Source organism: Rhineura floridana, chromosome 6, assembly GCF_030035675.1.
Source record: "Rhineura floridana isolate rRhiFlo1 chromosome 6, rRhiFlo1.hap2, whole genome shotgun sequence".
Taxonomy (NCBI): domain Eukaryota; kingdom Metazoa; phylum Chordata; class Lepidosauria; order Squamata; family Rhineuridae; genus Rhineura; species Rhineura floridana.
Genome location: NC_084485.1, coordinates 127,298,586 through 127,318,926, shown reverse-complemented (window position 1 = coordinate 127,318,926; position 20,341 = coordinate 127,298,586). Strand labels below are relative to the sequence as shown.

General features: G+C 39.2%; 1 protein-coding gene across 4 annotated transcripts in view; it reads left to right on the top strand.

Annotated features, from left to right (window-relative positions):
* FNBP1L (formin binding protein 1 like) overlaps nucleotides 1-20,341 on the top strand; it is a 98,525-nt gene that overhangs the window by 17,199 nt on the left and 60,985 nt on the right. For 3 of the 4 annotated variants that reach the window (XM_061633767.1, XM_061633764.1, XM_061633765.1), the window contains exon 2: nucleotides 14,508-14,623. In XM_061633767.1, the coding sequence (XP_061489751.1) occupies nucleotides 14,508-14,623 (116 nt within the window). Of the gene's footprint in view, nucleotides 1-10,739; nucleotides 10,845-14,507; nucleotides 14,624-20,341 lie in introns of those variants that run through there. The other variant, XM_061633766.1, reaches the window with a different exon arrangement.

The window sequence follows — 20,341 nt, the reverse complement described above, 5'->3', positions numbered from 1 at the left end:
GAAGAACTACTTCCTTGTGTCTGTCCTGAATCTCCCACCATCAGTTTCATTGGGTGACACAATTTCTAATGATATGATAGAGGCAGGAAAACTTCATTCTATCCACTTTCTTCACAACATGTATAATGTTATAAATCTTTATTGTGTCTCCCCTTAATCACTCTTTTTTTTTCAATAAAGGGGGGGGGAATGCTCCAAACACTTCAACCTTCCTTGGTGGGAGAGTTGCTTGAACATTTTGGTCATAATTGAGTTTTTTATTTTGTTGCTGAGCTTGTTCCTTTCAAAAGTTGGGGTTTGTAAATTTAGACAAGGTGGTGTGTTTACTATCCTGGCCTCCTTGCCGGTCACTAAATTTGCCTGGGTATACAACCTGGGAGACCAGGGTTTGAATCCCCACACAGCCATGAAGATCACTGGGTGACCTTGGGCCAGTCACTGCCTCTTAGCCTCAGAGGAAGGCAATGGTAAAACCACCTCTGAATACCGCTTACCATGAAAACCCTATTCATAGGGTCGCCATAAGTCGGAAGCGACTTGAAGGCAGTGCATTTGCATTTTTTCCCAACTTCTGTACTCCTGGCTAGTTTCTCCCAACTTCTACTGCAGACAAGGAAGTCTGCAAGACATTTTGAAAGTGTAATCTAAAAAGTAGAAAATCTAGAATATCCTTAATAAGTCTGCAAACAAAGTGGGGCAACAGGGGAGAGTGTTTGCTAAAACATCAGCTGTTAAAAAGAAAACTGCTAAATACAGAAGCTTTCGTTAAGGCTGTGTGATATTTTATGGATGAGATGGAGGAGTGATGTTGGGCAGGATGGGTGGGTGGGGAGAAGGGCTGCAATATTTCCAATGATGCATCTCCATCTTTCTGAGCAAAGGCAGGGTCATGGTTGGGAAGGTTGGGGTGTGGCATTATTAGGGCTACTGATGTGGATAGAGAAGGTAGCATGGCTAGAACTGCACTGACAAAGTTTACATTAAGAATTTTGTAATTTATTTTAAAAAGTTTTGTTAATCACTTTGTTCTGTTAACTTGCGATTATTCAAATAGATCAGTAATCAATGTTCACTCTAATTCTTGGCTAGTACAGCTTCTTTATCGCTTAGAAAAGAACTGACATAACAGGGTCTACTTGATTGTATGCTCTGTCATTCCCACAGGTGATTCAAGGGGTGTTTTCTCTTCATTCTTGACACTGGTAGTAAGATGATTAGCATGTATAAATAGGATCTGAATTTGTTGCTTAATACACATTAAGGACAATGGTGACTTTTAGTTCTTACTACTTTGTTGCTTAGATGTTAAGGGCGTGTTCAGATATTGGCCCCTGGATTCAGCCTGTACATAAGATTGAGAGTGGACCTCATTCCTGCTTCCCCACTACTATTGCTCACTGTAGAAAGAAAGTTACAGGCCAACTGGGAGATTGTGTTTTTATTAAATACAGGGATCCTGTGTTATTTGAATGTGTTACTTTCTACCCACCCACCCACCTACACCTCATGAAGGGGGCATGCAGATGGGTCTGTTACTCAACTTGGATAGCCAAATAATATCTGAACAAACCCAAGCCACCATTAACCTTAGTTATTTAGTCCTTAGTTATTCACAGCTGTAGTGTTGCTGTGGATCATTTATTAAGTTTCTGACCAAGTAATTTTTGTATTGTGTCACCTTTGTATTGTCACATAATTCCTCAGAATAAGGTATAGTGTTCAGCAAAGGTGGAGGGAGCTGACTCAAGGGTTTTACAACCAAACAATATAACTTACTTAATTTTCAGTAAGCAGAGCTATCTTCCATACAGTGGGAAGGAAACTTGCATATATGAAAAACTGAGAAACTATGGGCAAACAGCATGAACAGTCATTACTGATTTAGGACTTTGTTCCAAATATGACATTCTGGAAAGAAAAGAGTTTATGGATCTTACAGGATCCACCAGAACATAATATGTAATATTACAACACACCGTTTATCACAGGTCCTTTCAATTCTCTCCCACTGCAAGATTCCCCCCCTTAACAACTTTAGGACCAGGCATCTGCACAATTGATCTGGTTTTTAGTAATAAATGCTAGCAAGACTTTAGCTCAGCTCTTCTCTAAAGAGAGGTAGTGTCGTGGGGGTCAGTCAGCATTTTACAGAAAAAAACAGAATGTGAATTCAGCTGGCTTTCTATAATAAAAGGTTTTACATGAGTGCTTTATGTGACATACCTTTGGATGTTTACAACGTACAAGTTTAAGCAGGCAAACCTGGAGGGAATCTGCTTAAACACATGAACTTATATAACTGTCTGAACTTTGAGAAGATGACATAATACATTTGTTTACACTAGTGACTTCAGGATTTTCTAGGCAATTGGTGTGCAATAAGAGAGAGATACTGCCAATGAGGTTTTAGTTTTTGTGTCTTAGATCTAGAAAAGTTGGATTGAGTCAGGATTGAGTCATGAAAATTGGATCGATATAGAAAAATTGTGCAATTAGGCAAGTTGTGCTTTGACAAGTATTGATAAAGAAGTATTAGGTGTGGATTTAAATAACTCTAGGGAAGAATGTGTCCGGACAATTAATTTCTATCCTTTGATGTGGCTTTGAATTCTATTGCGTGGCTAACATCTTTTAATTCACGTTTCTCCAGATGAGGGAGAGTTCTGTTTTTTTTAGGGTTTATTGATGTCAAGGCGGAGGATAGATCTTGAGATCAAAAACATCTAGATGTTTAAGAGGTCAGCTGAGTCTGTGTCTTCAGCACTGTAGCTACTGCACACTATTTCTGGATTTGTTACCTTGAACAGAAGCATCAATAAAATATTTTTGAAACACCAAAATTACCTATACGTTGGATATTCCAGATTTGAACTTTCAAGAAAAACACAGTGTCAAAAAGTATTTTGTAGAACCAAAATGTTTTTCTTTTCTGGAAGATGTAAGCATCAGCTATTTAGTATAGATGGGTATAAACAAAGATAGAGCTACATATGGCAAGAAGTATGAGGCTGCTGACAAAAATGGCACCCCTGCATGGAGTCCTAGTACAACTTATCCTGTATACTTGTGTTGCTAGGTTGGACATTTCTCTGCCTCCACCAAAGGCAGACAGTGAAAAGGAGTGGGGATGAAACATAATAATGTCAAGACATATGACAATGTATACTACATGTTATAGAGAGGGGGATGCATTGCCATTTTTAGTGGCAACACTATTCTGCTCTTAGTCTCTGCTGAAAAAATAGAGCCTTTCTGGGTGGGCACCTGTTGATATCTTGGAACATACTCTACCCAGCTACTTCCTGTGGCTGTGAATGAACCTTTAAGGGACCATGCATGTTAGTTCCATGTGTACATTTTCAAATAGTCTGAATTGTGGAACAGTGACTCTTAACTGTGTCAGTTCCAATAACCATTAAAATATTGCAGAAATGTAAATTCTCAGTTAAAAGTACTCCCTTTTGAACATTCCACTGTGTCTCATTATAGATCTTTGTAGAATATGACTCTCTTTGGTTCTGAAGCATTGAACTTATTTCACTTGGAAACTGTGAAGTAAATATCTGCTAGGACTCTTCTTCATGCCCCAAGTGATTTAATAATAATAATAAATACAGCATTAATTAAAATCTTACAATGTATGGCTTTACTGTTAAGAACAAGTGTTAGTTTTTCGGCACCAGGTCAAGACTTTCTTTTTTCTTTTCTTTTTAAATACTTTTTATTGAAACTTTAAACTTTTTATGAACAAAACAAATTCAGAATATTCTTTACATGTTTTGTTATATACAAATTTTAAAACTAAAGCCATTATAGTAAATCAATCTGAATTAAAAAACAATAAATGACTATAATTAACTCAGGTCCATATTCTAACATCATATGGCTAACCTGATAAAACCTTATATTAAACAATCAACAAAACATTAAAACTGTCCCCCCCTCCAATTATCCCCTTATCACCCACCCTCCAGGCATAGCTGTATTCAGTCTTAGGCATTCCATATATTGGCATAATATATCGGCGGGGGCTACATCCCCTTGAACTTGGTTAACATAAACGATGAATGGATACCAGATATCTACAAAGGTATTTGCTTGTGCGAGGCCCTGAGCTTGCCATAATTTTGAGGTCAATTTCTCTATAATGGCTATGTACCATACTTTTTGGCTCCAGCATTTCAGGGTGGCCCCTTTTAAATCTCGCCAATGTTTGGCTATAGTGAGCCGGGCTGCCATCAAAAGGTGGCCTATTAATGGTTTACAATTTAAATCTTTATTTAAGTCTGTAAAAAAAATTAATATTGATAATTGTGGCATTTTTTCTATATTTTGTCCTGTAATTTGTTGAATCTCATCAAATATTAGGGTCCAGAACATCTGTGCTGGAGCACATGACCACCACATATGATGGTACGTACCTAATTCCTCACATCCCCTCCAGCATTTGGGAGACATTGCTTGGGTAACTTTGGAAATTTGCACGGGGGTGGCATACCACCTATGCGCCACCTTCATGGTTTCATGGATGATGAGAGGAAATGGGCACCAATTGTTTATTCCAGAGTTGACTCCATTCCCCCTCATCGAGCCTGATTGACCAATCGCCCTCCCACTGACTCTTAAGCCCTAACAAAGGATTCCCCCCCCAATTCTAATAGCATTGAATATAGCTTAGAGACAATTCCCCTTTCTTTGTTTTGGGTTGCCAAAATTATATTTTCAAAAGTGGATGAATTCGAAGTAGCCTGGGTTTTAAGTTTTAGACAGAGAAGAAAATCATGTATTTGTCTCCATTGTAGCCAAGGCACTTCTGTTTGACCCATTGTGTGTCTAAATGATCTTTCTGTGATGGAGGTTTTGTTAGGGAAAAAATCCCTGTAGATAAAAGAAGCCATGTTCTTTCCATGTTTGCCAGGGTAGACTTCTATTAGTATTGAAGAAATCTTGATGGAAAACTAATGGAATTAGCGGTGATGCATCAGGTAGCACATGGTGTTTCCATGTTTTCCAACTTTTTAGTAGTGCATTGGTAAGTGGGTTCTGCCCAGGAATCTGGAATATCTGTTTTTTAAAAGGTCGAAGAAGCCAAATTCCCAGCTTAATTATTTGTATTGTTTTATTTTCTAATTGTGTCCAACTTTGTGATTTACTCCCTAATATTAAATGAATTATGTGGAATAATTGATTAGCTCCAAAATAAAATTTCAGATTTGGAATCCCCCACCTTTCTTGGAATGTCTGAATAATAACGATTGTCTAATCCTAGGCCTCCTTTTATTAAACATAAAATGTTCCAATTCCTTCTGCCAAATTTTTAACTGTTTATCAGGGACATATACTGGTAATGCATGGAAAAGAAAGTTGAGCCGTGGCAATATGTTCATTTTCACAGAGGCAATGCAAGCTGATCGGGAGAGATTTAGTTTTTGCCATCTTTTTATATCTGCTTTTATATTATACCAGGTAAAAAGGTAAAGGTGTCCCCGCACTTATAGTGCGAGTCATTTCCGACTCTTAGGGTGACGTCATGCATCGTTTACTAGGCAGACCGTATATATGGGGTGGGATTGCAAGTTCCTTCCCCGGCCTTTCTTTACCCCCCAGCATATGTCGGGTACTCATTTTACCGTCCACGGATGGATGGAAGGCTGAGTGGACCTCGACCCCTTTGTAATTGTATGCCTAAATATCTCAACTGCCTTGGACATAAACGTACACCCAAGGCAGCCGAGAATTGTTTTTGTTGTATGGGTGGAATATTAAAACACAGTGCCTCTGATTTATTTAGATTTACTTTTAGACTGGACACCTCCTCAAAGACCTGTAACCCTTGCTTGATATATGGTGTTGCTTCCAGAGGATTGGAGATTAGTAGTGCAATATCATCTGCATAGAGACTCATTAAGTGCATGTTATTTTCAATTTGGACTCCTTTTATGTAATCATTATTCCGAAGGTGTTGAGCCAACGATTCCATGACTAAGAGAAAAAGCAGTGGTGAAAGGGGGCATCCTTGTTTGGTGCCTCTGAGGATATCAAATTGTGATGAATTCATTCCATTAATTTTAATTTTAGAGATGATGGGCGAATATATTTTATTTAATAACATTATAAATTTCTCATTAAATTGCATTGTTTGGGCTGTTTTGATTAAAAAGGGCCAGGACACACAATCAAATGCTTTAAATATATCTAAGGACAGGAATGTGAGGGGAGAATTGTTTATTTTACAATAATTGATAACATTTAAAATTCGCCTAATGGGGTCTGCAATTTGCCTATGAGGTATAAAGCCAGATTGATCAGGGTGTATCAAATTTGATATTATAAATTTTAACCTATTTGCTATAACTGTGGTGAATATTTTGTAATCTGTATTCAATAGAGCTATGGGCCTATAGGAATCTACTGATAGAGGATCACGAAATGGTTTGGGGATAACTGTTATTCTTGATTCCACCCAAGTATGGGGAAATTGATCTCTGTGTAATATAGCATTAAACAGGGATAATAATTTAGGGATTTGTATGTCTTTAAATATTTTATAGAATTTGTTGGTAAACCCATCTGGGCCTGGCGATTTATTGGTTTTGATAGAGGAGAACACTCTTTTCAACTCATCTTCTGTAACATCAGCTGTGAGAGATTCCCTCTCTGCCTCTGATAGTGTTTAATTTTGAATTTTGGAGATAGGAATCAATGTCTTTAGGATTGGTTTTCTTATCTTTATATAGGTTTTTGAAAAAATCTACAAATGTTTCCTTGATTTCAGCCACAGAACAAGTCAGCTTGTTTTCTTTTCGGATAGTAGATGTGGTGTTTTTTTCTTTTTGATTTAAGCCTATTCACCAAAAGACAGGAGCCTTTGCTGCCAAATTAATAGAACCTCTGTTTTGTATATAGCATATTAATCATAATTTTATTTGTGTCTATAAGATCTAATTCTTTACGTTTCGTATCTAATTGTTTATATACACGCTTTGAACCCGTTCTCCCAGATTCCTGTAATCTTCCTTATTTCTCTCTCCAATTGATCAGTTTGTATTTTATTCCTAAACTTCATTTAGTTCTTTTATGCAGACCCCTCTTACTACTGCCTTCATCGCTTCCCATTGTATTTCTAAGGGCATCCCAGGTGTATCATTTTCTTTGAAATAGTTTACAAGAGTTTCCTGTAACTGGTCTTAGGAAGTTTGTGTAGTTAAAAGGAGAGGATTTAGTTTCCAGTCAAAATCTCTAACCTCTTGTATTTCTGTTACTTTTACTTTGCTGCACTTATTTCCTACACAGTTGAAAACAGTGTGATGAGACACCATCTTCTTCTGCTTGATGGTTTCTTTTCAGGAATTCTAAAATAGGTTTTCTATTGTCTCTCAGCTCTAATATATGTGTACGTGCACATGTGTGTACACACTCGCACACACTTCAGTCTAATCTGGTGGTGGCTGACCTGTGGTCATCCAGATGTTGCTTTGCTACAGCTCCCATTGACCCTGGCCATGCAGGCTGGGGCTGATGGGAGTTGGAGTCCAACAGCATCTGGAGGGCCACAGGTTAGCCATTCCTGGTCTAATACCTTTAATTACAGGAAAACATGGAATCTATTTTGGGGTAAAATCTAATAATTCTGAGAAAAGGAAGTTACCACTATACACATTTTATCTTGTGATATTACCCCAGTAGCTATCTTGGGGCTGGGACAGGGTAGATTGATATTTGATTTGCTGCTTGAGTAAGCCTGGTGGCTTGAACATATCCTTAGCCAGCACTTTTAGCATGAAGAACATCAGAAGAGCACTGCTGGATCAGACCAAAGGTTCATCTAGTCCAGCATCGTCTTTCCCGCAGTGGCCAACAAGATCCTCAAAACAGGACATGAGGTTAATAGCCCTTTCCTCACTGTTCTCCCTCAACTGGTATTCAGAGGCAAAGTCAGAGTTCAGGATTCTACTTGATGGTGATGGTAGCAAGGTATGTGATATCACTCCATTTTTCAAGAGTGCCTTTGTGATCCAGTGATAGGAAATTAATTGTTTACATAGTTTTGTTTTCCTATTTGCTTAAGTGCTATTTGTGGTGAAATATGTAGCTATGTTTTCAAAAATGGCACTTGACTGGCTTTCCACAGTCTTGGCAGTGTGCCAGATCAGAGGACTAAGAAATCCAAACTAGGACAGCAAAAGCATTGTTCTGCTGTTCACTGCAGGAAGCTTTTCTAATGTCTCTGCCATTTGGTTCTGTTTCAGAGCACCTTATTGGAGTTTCACTGGATGCAAGGGTAAAATAATCAAAGCAAAAGGGAAAAGCAGAACAAAAGGGAGAACAGAAAGTTTCTGGAAACATTTTAACTTGCTGAAATGCATTATGAGAAATACATGAGATAGTGTTATTTCGAATCTTTGTATGCAACATTAAAACTCCCCACTCCCATCTTGCTTTCCTTGCTTCCTAGCCCATATTTAGGCCAGTGATTTAAAGTCCATAGTGATGTGCTAGACCTTTATCACTCGGCATGGGCACAGCTGTGGTCCAAGAATGGATAACATTTTAAGAAAAATATGGTCAAATTTCAAGCTTATGTTTTCACTTATATTGTGTAATGTAGATATATCACACCTCCATGTAGTCCAGGCTATGGATTTATGAAGATCCTTTCTTTCTCCCCCAAATAAGCCCCCATACTACTTCACTGTTTGCAAAGAACAAAGTGCTTGATTTTTTCCCCTGTCACTGCTCTTCATGCTGGAAATGCATAATATTATTGCAGTGTATTTATTATTTATTACTGCTTACATGCCAAAATGGCTCCTAAGGAATGTAGAGCACTACTGTGCCCAAGCTAGTCTTTAAGGATCCAGTACTTGAGTCTGTCGGGAGCCAGTGTGACACAGTGATTAGAGTGTTGGAGTATGACCTGGGAGACCAGGGTTCGAATCCCCACACGGCCATGAAGAGCACTGGGTGAACTTGGGCCAGTCACTGCCTCTCAGCTTCAGAGGAAGGGAATGGTAAACCACCTCTGAATACTGCTTACCATGAAAACCCTCTTCATAGGGTTGCCATAAGTCGGAATCGACTTGAAGGCAGTCCATTTCATTTCACTTGAGTCTGACAGTATCATACATTCACATTCCTTCATTTCCATTCTCAGTGATGCAGTGTCAATCTACATACTCTGTTGAAATGAAGAAATAGATCAATTATAATAATGTGGTCGGGAGTAATTAAGATGTCATACATGGCAATACTGACTCAGTATGGTAGATATGACAGATATCATAGAAACCTGATAGCCTGCATTGTTTGCAAGGCTGAAACTAGGCTTCCCTTTGTTGCTGCACATCACTTCACCACCTATCATTACCATTGTTTGTGTTGTGTTAAAATGTTCAAATGTTATTTACTTCTCAGATTCGTTGCATTAATGTAAAATGGCTTGAATGGCAGTCTGAGGCCGAGTGTGTGTTTAGAATAACAAATAGTTATTACTGGGTTTGTTGAACATTAAAGATAAAGTTGCAAATGAAGTGATAATCTTACGCATGGGGGGGGAAAATCAGCCTGAAGCTTAAGTTTCAATTATGGGTGAACTTTACGGCTAAGCCTTTTGCTGCTCATGAGCAATTCACATGTAGTCCTGGGCATTGAAGAACTGAGGTTCCCCTTTGTCTCACCTTCCCCTTCTCTCTGAGCCAGACGGTAGCCATGGAGCCTTGGTTTACTTCCTGTGCATTTGTTCTGCTCCTCTTTGTTAAGCCCACTTACAACAATATGATGTGCTTAAAACTGGAACAGCTTGGGGAGCATGAGGGAGGAAAAAAGCATGGTCTCTATATAATAATAAATCTGTAAATATAATGTGCTGTATTTGTTTCAAAACTAACTTGTAAAGGAAAGAGTTACTTACAGAGCTATCCTATGTTTGCATTACTCCAGGATGAAAGATATACTGCTGCTAAGCTGGCAGAATGGCTGTCAAACTTACTGCATGCTTGGTTCAGGAGGGAAGACGAACATGCCCCCCAAAAGAAAAACCCCAAATAGCGTATAAATGTCACATGCCCACAGTTTTCCTGGAAACACTATGAGTTCCCACCACTCAGTACCAGCAGCAAACTGAGTGAATGGGCGGGAAAATGGCAAATGCAATTCAATATAAACAAGTGTAAAATTATGCATATTGGAGCAAAAAATCTTAATTTCACATATACGCTCATGGGGTCTGAACTGGCGGTGACCGACCAGGAGAGAGACCTCGGGGTTGTAGTGGACAGCACGATGAAAATGTCGACCCAGTGTGCAGCATCTGTGAAAAAGGCAAATTCCATGCTAGCGATAATTAGGAAAGGTATTGAAAATAAAACAGCAGATATCAGAATGCCGTTGTATAAATCTATGGTGCGGCCGCATTTGGAATACTGTGTACAGTTCTGGTCACCTCATCTCAAAAAGGATATTATAGAGTTGGAAAAGGTTCAGAAGAGGGCAACCAGAATGATCAAGGGTATGGAGCGACTCCCTTACGAGGAAAGGTTGCAGCATTTGGGGCTTTTTAGTTTAGAGAAAAGGCGGGTCAGAGGAGACATGATAGAAGTGTATAAAATTATGCATGGCATTGAGAAAGTGGATAGAGAAAAGTTCTTCTCCCTCTCATAATACTAGAATTCGTGGGCATTCAAAGAAGCTGAATGTTGGAAGATTCAGGACAGACAAAAGGAAGTACCGTATATTCCGGCGTATAAAACGACTGGGCGTATAAGACGACCCCCAACTTTTCCAGTTAAAATATAGAGTTTGGGATATACTCGCCGTATAAGACTACCCCTGCTTATGACATGCAGGTACTTAGCAGGAAAACTGTCACTTATAAACTTATAAATATTAATATTTGGATTGTCCAGTTGTTTTGTTTTTGTGCCTAGGAATTACCACCAAAAACTGGGGAAAGATGTGAGAAATCTTTTTTTTTTAAGCAACATTTTCAGCCTTAAATGCCTAGTTTCCAACACTATGGAGTATTTATTGATTGATTAAGAGAATTTATATCCTGCCCTTTTGCTGTTAAAAACAGAGCTCAGCACAGCTTACAAATATAGTAAAAACAATAAAAATACACAATCAGAGAAAAACAAGCCAAAATGTTAGGAAAAGGAGTCTTTCACACCACATGCTCAGTTCTAAATACTGTTGCAGCAAGTTTTACAAGTTCCTCCAGTATTCCACTGGTGCAGGCACTCAGACATTCAAAGTACTGTATGTTTCTTAGGTTTTATAAAAGCAGAGCTTTGCTTAACTCAAAATTTCTTCTCCCTTTGATAACCACATCTACACAGGTTCCACCTCCATACTCAAAATGAAACTGAGCCTGGAAGTGTACAACAACCCCACACATACCTTGCTAATTCGATTATCAATGCCAGGATGTCTGTCTTATCGACTACTCTCCTGCTCCCCCCCCACACACACACACACCGGGCATCATGAAAGACCCAGTCCTGGGCTCAGAAAGAAAATAAATATCTGGTCCTCTTCAAAGTATTGATAAGCCTCTTGTTTTAATTGAAATAATAATTATAAATTCTTGTTCTTATCACTAATGGGAGTTAATTATCTTGCATATGCTGCTGTTGCTTCTATGGCTGTAACGGAGTGAGGTTAAAGATAAGTGAAATGCAAATAGGAAAAAAAAATACAGAAGGCAGTAACACTTTCCTAAATGTAATACCATACCAACCACAACAAGATTCCTATAAGGCAAAAAACTAAGCATCTCACAACCAGTCAGGATTCCTAACCAAAAACCAAAAATATGATAAATGAAGAAATATTTATATAAGCATAACTATCAAATATATTTATTATTTACACAAACTGTAAAGATATTTATAGTGCAATCCTAAATTTATTTATTCAGAAGCAAGTCCCAGCGTATTCAATGGGGCTTACTCAAACAGGGACAGAAATGCAACCTCAAGTGATAAGCAACTTCATTCACACAACCCAAAATTCCGAATCATGCCACTTTACACTGTTTTGCAACTGTTTATACTTGTTTTTATGGTTATTGGATTTTAAATGGCTTTATTTCTTGTTGTGAGCTGCCTTGGTTTCCAGCAACTACCTCACGGGGTGTTGGAAAGACTCCATACACACACGCACACACTGCAGATGTATAAATACAAACAGCCCATATAATAGTTTATTGTCAAACCAATTGGTCATTGCAGAAAAATCAGTATTAGTTTTTTAAAAATCAGTATTAGTTTCCTACAGAATAAAAACTGCAATACCTAAGTAAGCCCTGCCTACTTGCTTTAAAATAGGACGGGGGGGGGGGGGCAGAAAGAGAACACAAACACAGTTCTTTTTTACATTCACTCCAAAGTCCCATTGATTTTCAGCACATTCATAATCATGTCTACTCAAAAGTAATTCCTACTGAATTCAATAGGATTTACTCTGGACATATGGGATTAGCACTGTTTTTACCCCCAAAAGCAAGTATTGGGAAGGTTTTCAAAACACTGTCCAGGATCTGACTCCTACACACAACAGGGGGAAAAACTGAAATGTATATACCTACCCAATTTATGAGATTTTCAGATAAACAGGAGGGGAAACCACCATTTTCTGGCCTCGCAATGAAGTTTTGCAGACACTGCCACCAAACAAACACTTCACTGATTGGCTGAAATCCTGAACGGGCGGGGTTAAAGCTACGAAGTGCTATACAGTAGTTTAAAAAAAGATTTAACCGGGGGGGGTGCCTGACGTTTTTATATATATCTCGAGAACCGCACCACCTAGAAACTTAATTTTTTTTTTAAATGAAAGCTGAGAATCCGGGCCACCTAAGGGGCTAGCCAGGCAGCATGCTTAGAATCTGGGTAAAACCCGGCTATCCGGGCAATATGGCAACCCTAATAAGACGACACCCGGCGTATAAGACGACCCCCGACTTTGGAGAAGATTTTCCAGGGTTAAGAAGTCGTCTTATACGCCAGAATATACGGTACTTCTTTACTCAGCGCATAGTTAAACTATGGAATTTGCTCCCACAAGATGCAGTAATGGCCACCAGCTTGGATGGTTTTAAAAGAAGATTAGACAAATTCATGGAGGGCTATCAGTGGCTACTAGCCATAATGGCTGTGCTGTGCCACCCTAGTCAGAGGCAGCATGCTTCTGAAAACCAGTTGCCTGAAGCCTCAGGAGGGGAGAGTGTTCTTGCACTCCTGCTTGCGGGCTTCCCCCAGGCACCTGGTTGGCCACTGTGAGAACAGGATGCTGGACTAGATGGGCCACTGGCCTGATCCAGCAGGCTCTTCTTATGTTCTTATGTTCTTATGAGCTATAGTCAGGAACAAACCTTGACTCCTGCTTGTTTGTGGTAAAGGAGGAGAGAGCTTAGCCGTGAGCCTGTGTTCAGATGACATTCTAAACCAAACCTTCATTTAGCTAAAAGGATCAGGGAGGAGTGGAACAGCTGCAGTCTCTTCCTCAGGAGCCCACATGAGCCTAGCCATGATTTGGGTTAGGGTTACGTGCAAACACAGCCAATGTGTAATTAACTTCCATAACACACTCACAAGAAGTGGTGATGACCTGTTTTAGATGGTTTTCAAGTAGGGTTAGACAGATTATTGACAATAAACATATCAGTAGCTATTAGCTATGATAGCTAAGAGTAATGTCTGCTGAAGACCAGTCTTCATGCCCTGCTTGTGGGCAGGGCTGTGGGGTTGGAGTCGTGGAGTCGGACTTGGAGTAAGAAGCAATTTTGGGTGGAGTCGGAGTCGTCAGAAATGTACCGACTCCGACTCTGGCTTCAAAATAAATTTTGATTGACAAATTTTTTAAAATATAAATTCAAAATGTCAAAGAAGCTTCCCATGAAGTCAGCTGTAGTTGAGCATTTCACTATAACTCAAGATGGAAAACATTTTGTGTGTCATTGTATGACAAAGGACCCAGATGAAGACAAATGCTGTGATGCCAAGATCAGCGCATATTCAGGCAGCGATAAAAATGCTCCTACGAGAGCTTCCAATTAAAAAGACATTTACAGCCCTTTCCAGGGCTGTGGAGTTGGAAGCAATTTTGGGTGGAGTCGGAGTTGGAGTCGGGGTCGCATATGGAGTCAGACAGTAGAAAAATAGAGATGTCGGAGTCGAAGGTTTGGCGTACCGACTCCACAGCCCTGCTTGTGGGATTCCAGAAGGCATTTGGCTGGACCTTGTTGTATATAGGATAGTGGACTACATGGAACATCAGTCTGATTCAGCAGGACTGCTCTGATGATTGTGTCTTTCTAAAACAAAATCTAGAAGATATTCAAGTATGATTGTGTTTGTTTTGTGCAATATTTGTTTATATTTTCTATCCATTAAATGTGCGGAAAGCAACATTAAAATATCCCAGAAGAATTAATTGTGGGTGTTATCTTGTTTAATTTGGATTTTTTGTACCTGGTATAACAAGACTTTCCCCTTTGTTTTTTACAGGATCAATTTGATAATGTAGACAAGCACACACAGTGGGGCATTGACTTCCTGGAAAAATATGCAAAATTTGTTAAAGAAAGGATAGAAATTGAACAGAATTATGCAAAGCAACTGAGGTAAGTTTTATTTCTAAAGTGTTTTTCCTGTTAAACTATGTTATTAGAGTTCAGTCCTAATTATTTTTAGTTAAAAGTAATTCCCATACATCTCAGGGAAACTGAGTATACAAAGACTGGAGTCTTGGAAGAGTAAATGTATTTAATTAAAACCAGTTTTTCTTTTCTGACTGAATTGGCTACTACTTACTACAGATTCATTGTCAACTGGATTTTTATCCCTCTAATATAGCTGTTGGTCTCACAAGCAGAAACATGTTTGTGGTTCAGCACATGCAAACAGAGGCTTGCACCACAGCAAGTAGCATGGTATGCTATGCAAAGGAAGCAGGCCAGAAGTGGGCTGTCTTGATCCATATGCATCTAAAGCAGAAGCTTTTCTACTTAGTTGTACTGAGGACTGCTGCTGTGGTTCACTTGTTCTTTGTGGACCACCATGGTTTCTTATATTATGGTTGCCGTGTGGAAGGATGCTCAAAAACCTTTTGAATTAAAATTCAAGTGCTCAATTTTTTTACTCTGAGGCTGAAAAACTATGTGTGCACAAACGGCAAAACAGGCTCACAGCCAGAATTTATTTGCTTTGCTTTGCTGAAGAGGCAAGCTGTTTTTCATGCTTCTTCAGCAAGTGGTGGAAACATCAAAGAAACCTCAGCATTGTCCTCTACTATTTGCATTTGCAGGACCACCATTGGTACTTCCTTAGCCACCATTGAAAAGCAAAAAGGAAATCATGTTGCTACAATTTTCCAGCCAGTTCCCATTGCATGTATTAGAAACTTTGCAACACTAAAGCACTACACAGCAACATTCTTCCTCTGAATCAAAATGATAGTGCTTATGACTTTCCTGCCTTTATGCAGAGGCAGGGGCACATAGATATCTGACAGGTCATCCTGGTACTGGAATCTGGAGGCCCAGTCCTTTAATATGCACAGCAAAGCACAGAACCAAACTCTATGACAATATTAATAGATTTCTTTCTAGAGACCATACTTTTTGTGTGAGTATTTGAAAATAATGGCATTATGAACAATTAATTGTAATTTTTTTTCTTATGAGTGCAGCTTATTTATTTCAGAACGTCATGTTTTAGCAAATTAAGGTTCAAGAAATGTTCTGGTTTATTAACTACCTGCATAGTTCATATCTCTGCATTGTCATAACTCCAGGAATAATAAATATAGGGACGTATAAGGCACATGTGAAATGCTCTACTACTCCTTTGGTTTAGCGAGCTGCCTTTTGGTTGTGAATTTTTCTATATGTATTTATTCAAGGAACTGAACTGATATATTTTAAGCCTCTTTTCCACGAATAGTGTAAACAGGCAATCTGTTTGGACTCAGTAGTTTTTGTGTTGGGGTTTTAAATGCATGTATCTCTTAATCTTGGTGTTAATGGATCTATTATATATGCATTTTAAATATTCTCATCTGTCAGCCTTCCAGTAACTTAGAACTGTGGTTTCTTCTGAAACTTTAGTAATTTGGGATGTATGCTTATATACTCTATTTTCACTTCAATCTTGTATTAGAAGAAAAACCCCAAAGGAATTCCAAGATAAATAATTAAGTGAAGTTATGATTCTCAGAAAGTTCTGGGTGGGACTCTAAGTTGCACTTACCTGGATAGCGCTGTCTTCTCTGTGAGTACTCAGTTGTAAACAGGACCTTACCCCATTGTTTTTCATGTGACTATCCATTCTAGTCCTACATACAAATGGGATTCATCAAGTTATCAGTTGTTTTTGATTAAAGTAGCCAATCTTGATTTAAAGAGGAAGCACTTTGTTCTGTTTACTTCCTCTCAAACTACAGCTAACTGTTCTAAAGGTTAACTCTCATTGTTCTCATTATAGGCAAATGTTTTTTTTTCCACATTAGTACTAATTTTCTGGGTGCAGGTCTGTTAAAATATGTGTATACGTGCTCATCTTGACAATTACAATCACAGTTAAGACAAAGATTTATGCATTTGCCAAACTTTTTCAAAAGAAATGAGTTATGTAGGTTCCATGCTGTAGATTTCCAGTTGAGCACAATTCTGCTGTAACATGATACAGCAAGATATCTAGAGGGAATTAGTTGATTGAAAAGCTGAAGAAAGATATTTAAATGGTTTGATTATCTTCTGTAGTGGAAAACTATATAATTGTGCACAGCCAAATGAAGATTTAGTTACCTAAATTACTATATTTAGAAACTTGGCAAAATATCTGGGTACTCTACTAGTTTGAATTTTAAATTGGAAACAAATGGCCACCATGTGGGACCTTGTTTCTCAAGCCTGTTTTTCTTTAATTGAAATTGAAAACATAAGATGTTGATTATCATCCAAATGTAGATGTGGCAGACTTTCCCTGAGTAGCTGTGCAGATGAATTCTTATTCATAGGACAATTCCATGCTGAAAATTATACCACTGCATTATCTACAAAAGCTTTTATTGGAGGTAGAATGTCTTTGTTTCATAAACATATTGTGCACAATCCAGCCAAACGTAATCACTCTGAAGACCCATTGATGTTATTAAGAAAGCTAAGCCAAGTGCTTAAATCTCTTCCATTGAAGCCTAATTAGAAGATTAATGTCCAGGGCCAGGATCCTTCCAAGAAGCAGCCCCATGAGAATGGGATCATTTTCTTGGCACTTGAAAACAAACAGCTACAGTGCCAAATGCTCTCTTCCAGGGACCATTCCAGAGATAGGGCAGGGCATCACTACCAAAAAGGCTCTATTTTCAGTGACCATCCACATATGGAATGATGCGTCTGATCCATTCCTGTGGAATGATACAGTGAGAAATACAATAAGTAGCTTTCTTTTTGTTTTGTGAATTGCAGTAGATAATTATAGTACTAAACGATCAAATTTGTGACCATCACCTTGGACTGAGGATAGGGGAAGTTTAATATGAGCTAGCCAAAATGGTACAGATTCTGTGTCCTTTCTGAAAGAGTTTTTAAAAGTGTTCAAATCAAAGATGCTTTGTACATTGATTTCTATACCCTCATGAAGCCTATTGCACAAATCACGCCTAAATGCTTGAATCCTGTTTCCATTTATATTAATGCTCTTAATACGAATGAACATAAGAATCCTTTCTAATTTCAAATAGGTTAACAGAAAGTGGACAGATAATTTAAAATCCAGTATATATTTGGCTCAGTATGGCTCTTTAATTGCAGATTGGGTGGGGGAATGTAGACATATTTATCTTCTTTTGAAAAAGATGCCTTAACAATGACTGAGCAGGATCAGATCCATAATTATACAGCCACAAAAGTGGCTGTATATTATAGCCAGCATGAATTTTTCACATTCTGCAGTGTTAAATTGAAAATGCCCCCCATGCCATTCTGATGCTTCCCATAAACTCATTTCAAAACAACAAAACCTCACAAAACTTATAGTCCTGAACTCAGAAACGCTTGTTTAACAACCCTCTCAATTTTCATGGTGATACACAAAACAGTCAGAGAGAATAGAGAGTTCAAAGTGTAAAAAGGGAGGAAAAAAACCCGGAGCCCTTTTGGACTTTTTTCTGTCAAGAGTTCTCATAATCTGTTGAAATTCATTAAAAATCAGCCATGTTTACAGAGTACCTGTAAATCCTATAACTAACCTTGCCCCATACTCTGACCTTCATCTTCTTCAGTTTAAATGTTTAAAAATGCCTGGCTGATTTTTAATTAATTTAAGAAAATTTGCATTGAACTGAATGATAGTGTCAGGCATGCTCAGTAAGAACCAATTGTCAGTGTTCTAAACGCCAGACTCACAGCTGCTGGGCTTGCCTAATCAGGGGGCCACAGCCACACCAGACTTTGATTTCACTTGAGCCAGTCATGGCTTTCCCCAAAGAATCCTGGGAAGTGTAGTTTGTGAAGGGTGCTGAGAGGAGACTCCTATACCACTGACAGAGCTCCAGTGGCCAAACTGGTTTAACAGTCAGCCATTCTGATTGAAGGTCTGTGAGGGCTACAGGGCATCTCCTAGCAACTCTCAGCACCCTTCACTAACTACACTTCCCAGGATTCTTTGAGAGAAGCCATGACTGTCCAAAGTGAAATAAAGGCCTGGTGTGGATGTGTCCAGGGACAACTTTGGTTTAAATTTGGGTGGGAGGCTACATGTGCCTGCTGTAGAATAAAAAGGTGGGGGAAACACTGAAAAGCAATGATACTGTTCACAATGTTTTCCTTTTGGAAAGGAAAGGGGCTTGCCCACTGCCCGCCCACACAATCTCCTTCCATCCCCCTCCTCCTCCTCTCCCTGCCCCTCTCCCAGGTCATTGTTGGACTATGACCTGGGAGATCAGGGTCCGAATCCCCACACAGCCATGAAGGTCACTGGGTGACATTGGGCCAGTCACTGCCTCTCAGCCTCAGAAGAAGGCAATGGTAAAACCACCTCTGAATACCATTTAACATGAAAACCCTATTCACAGGGTCGCCATAAGTCAGGATTGACTTGAAGGCAGTCCATTTCCATTTTCAAACATGATTGCATAGAAATAAATCCCACTGACTCAAAAAGTATGCAACTGGTCAAACCCACCCTCCCTTCTCCTACCTCCTGCCCCTTCCCTCCCCTTTCCTTTGCCCCTCCCTCCCCATCCCCTTCCAATCTACTCCTTCCTCTTCCCCCTCTTCCTCCTCCCCTTCCTCCTCCCCATGGTCAGTTGTACCTATCTTAAGCATGATTGCACGGGAGTAAATACCATTGAACTCTATAAGCATGGATATGATTGAACCTGCCCTCCCTTCCCCCTTCCTTTGCCCCCCTCCAATACCCTCCTTCGCTTTCCCCCTCCTCCTCCCTCATAGTCAGTTTTACCTATCCTAAGCATGATTGCATGGGAGTAAATCCCACTGAACTCAATAAATATGCAAATGATCAAACCTGCCCTTCTCTTCCCCTCCACTCCCCCTCCTGCCTGCTCCCATCCCCCTTCTCCCCTCTGCCCTTCCTCCCTTCCCTCCTCCCACTCCTCCTCCCCCCCATCCCTTGTGGTCAGTTTCACCTATCCTAAGCATGATTGCAGGAGAGTAAATCCCACTGAACACAATAAGCATGCAAATGATCAATCCATTCTCAGCAAACTTGCACAGGATCCTATTTCTTACCTCCAGAATTAAAAAAAAAAGAAATTCACTAATAGGCAAAAAGCCTTGTGGTTCAAGAACGTACCTATAGCCAACAGATATTTCTATCAAACTTTAAAAAGTAGGGGAATTGGGCAGCTATAGTGAATGCACCAGGGGCACAGGAGACCTGACCACCTCTCCGAGATATTGTCCTGCCCTACACATTTGTCAAAATGCAAACACAATTTGGTTGGACTTTCACTGTCCAATCCACTTTCTGTGTAGCTTGGAAGAATTTGGTAACATGTGCCTCTGAGCATATGGTGAGTGGTGGCAACACCTGCAATCAGCCCAAATAATAGAATGAAGATGTGCTGTGCTGATCTTGTTTTAGCAGGGGAAAAGCAACATTAAGACAATTGATATAGTTCAGATGGTCACTTTAAATATGTCTGATTTACTTTGCAATTCTAGCAAAGTTTCCTATAGGAAATCATTTTCTTTTGTTTCTATTTCTGTGAATATGTGAAGTACAGTAACACTTTGCAAAATTTACACTAAAAAAACTCCAAAAATAATTGTGAAATAATGGCACTATTCTCAGAATAGTCTCCAGTGGACATGAGG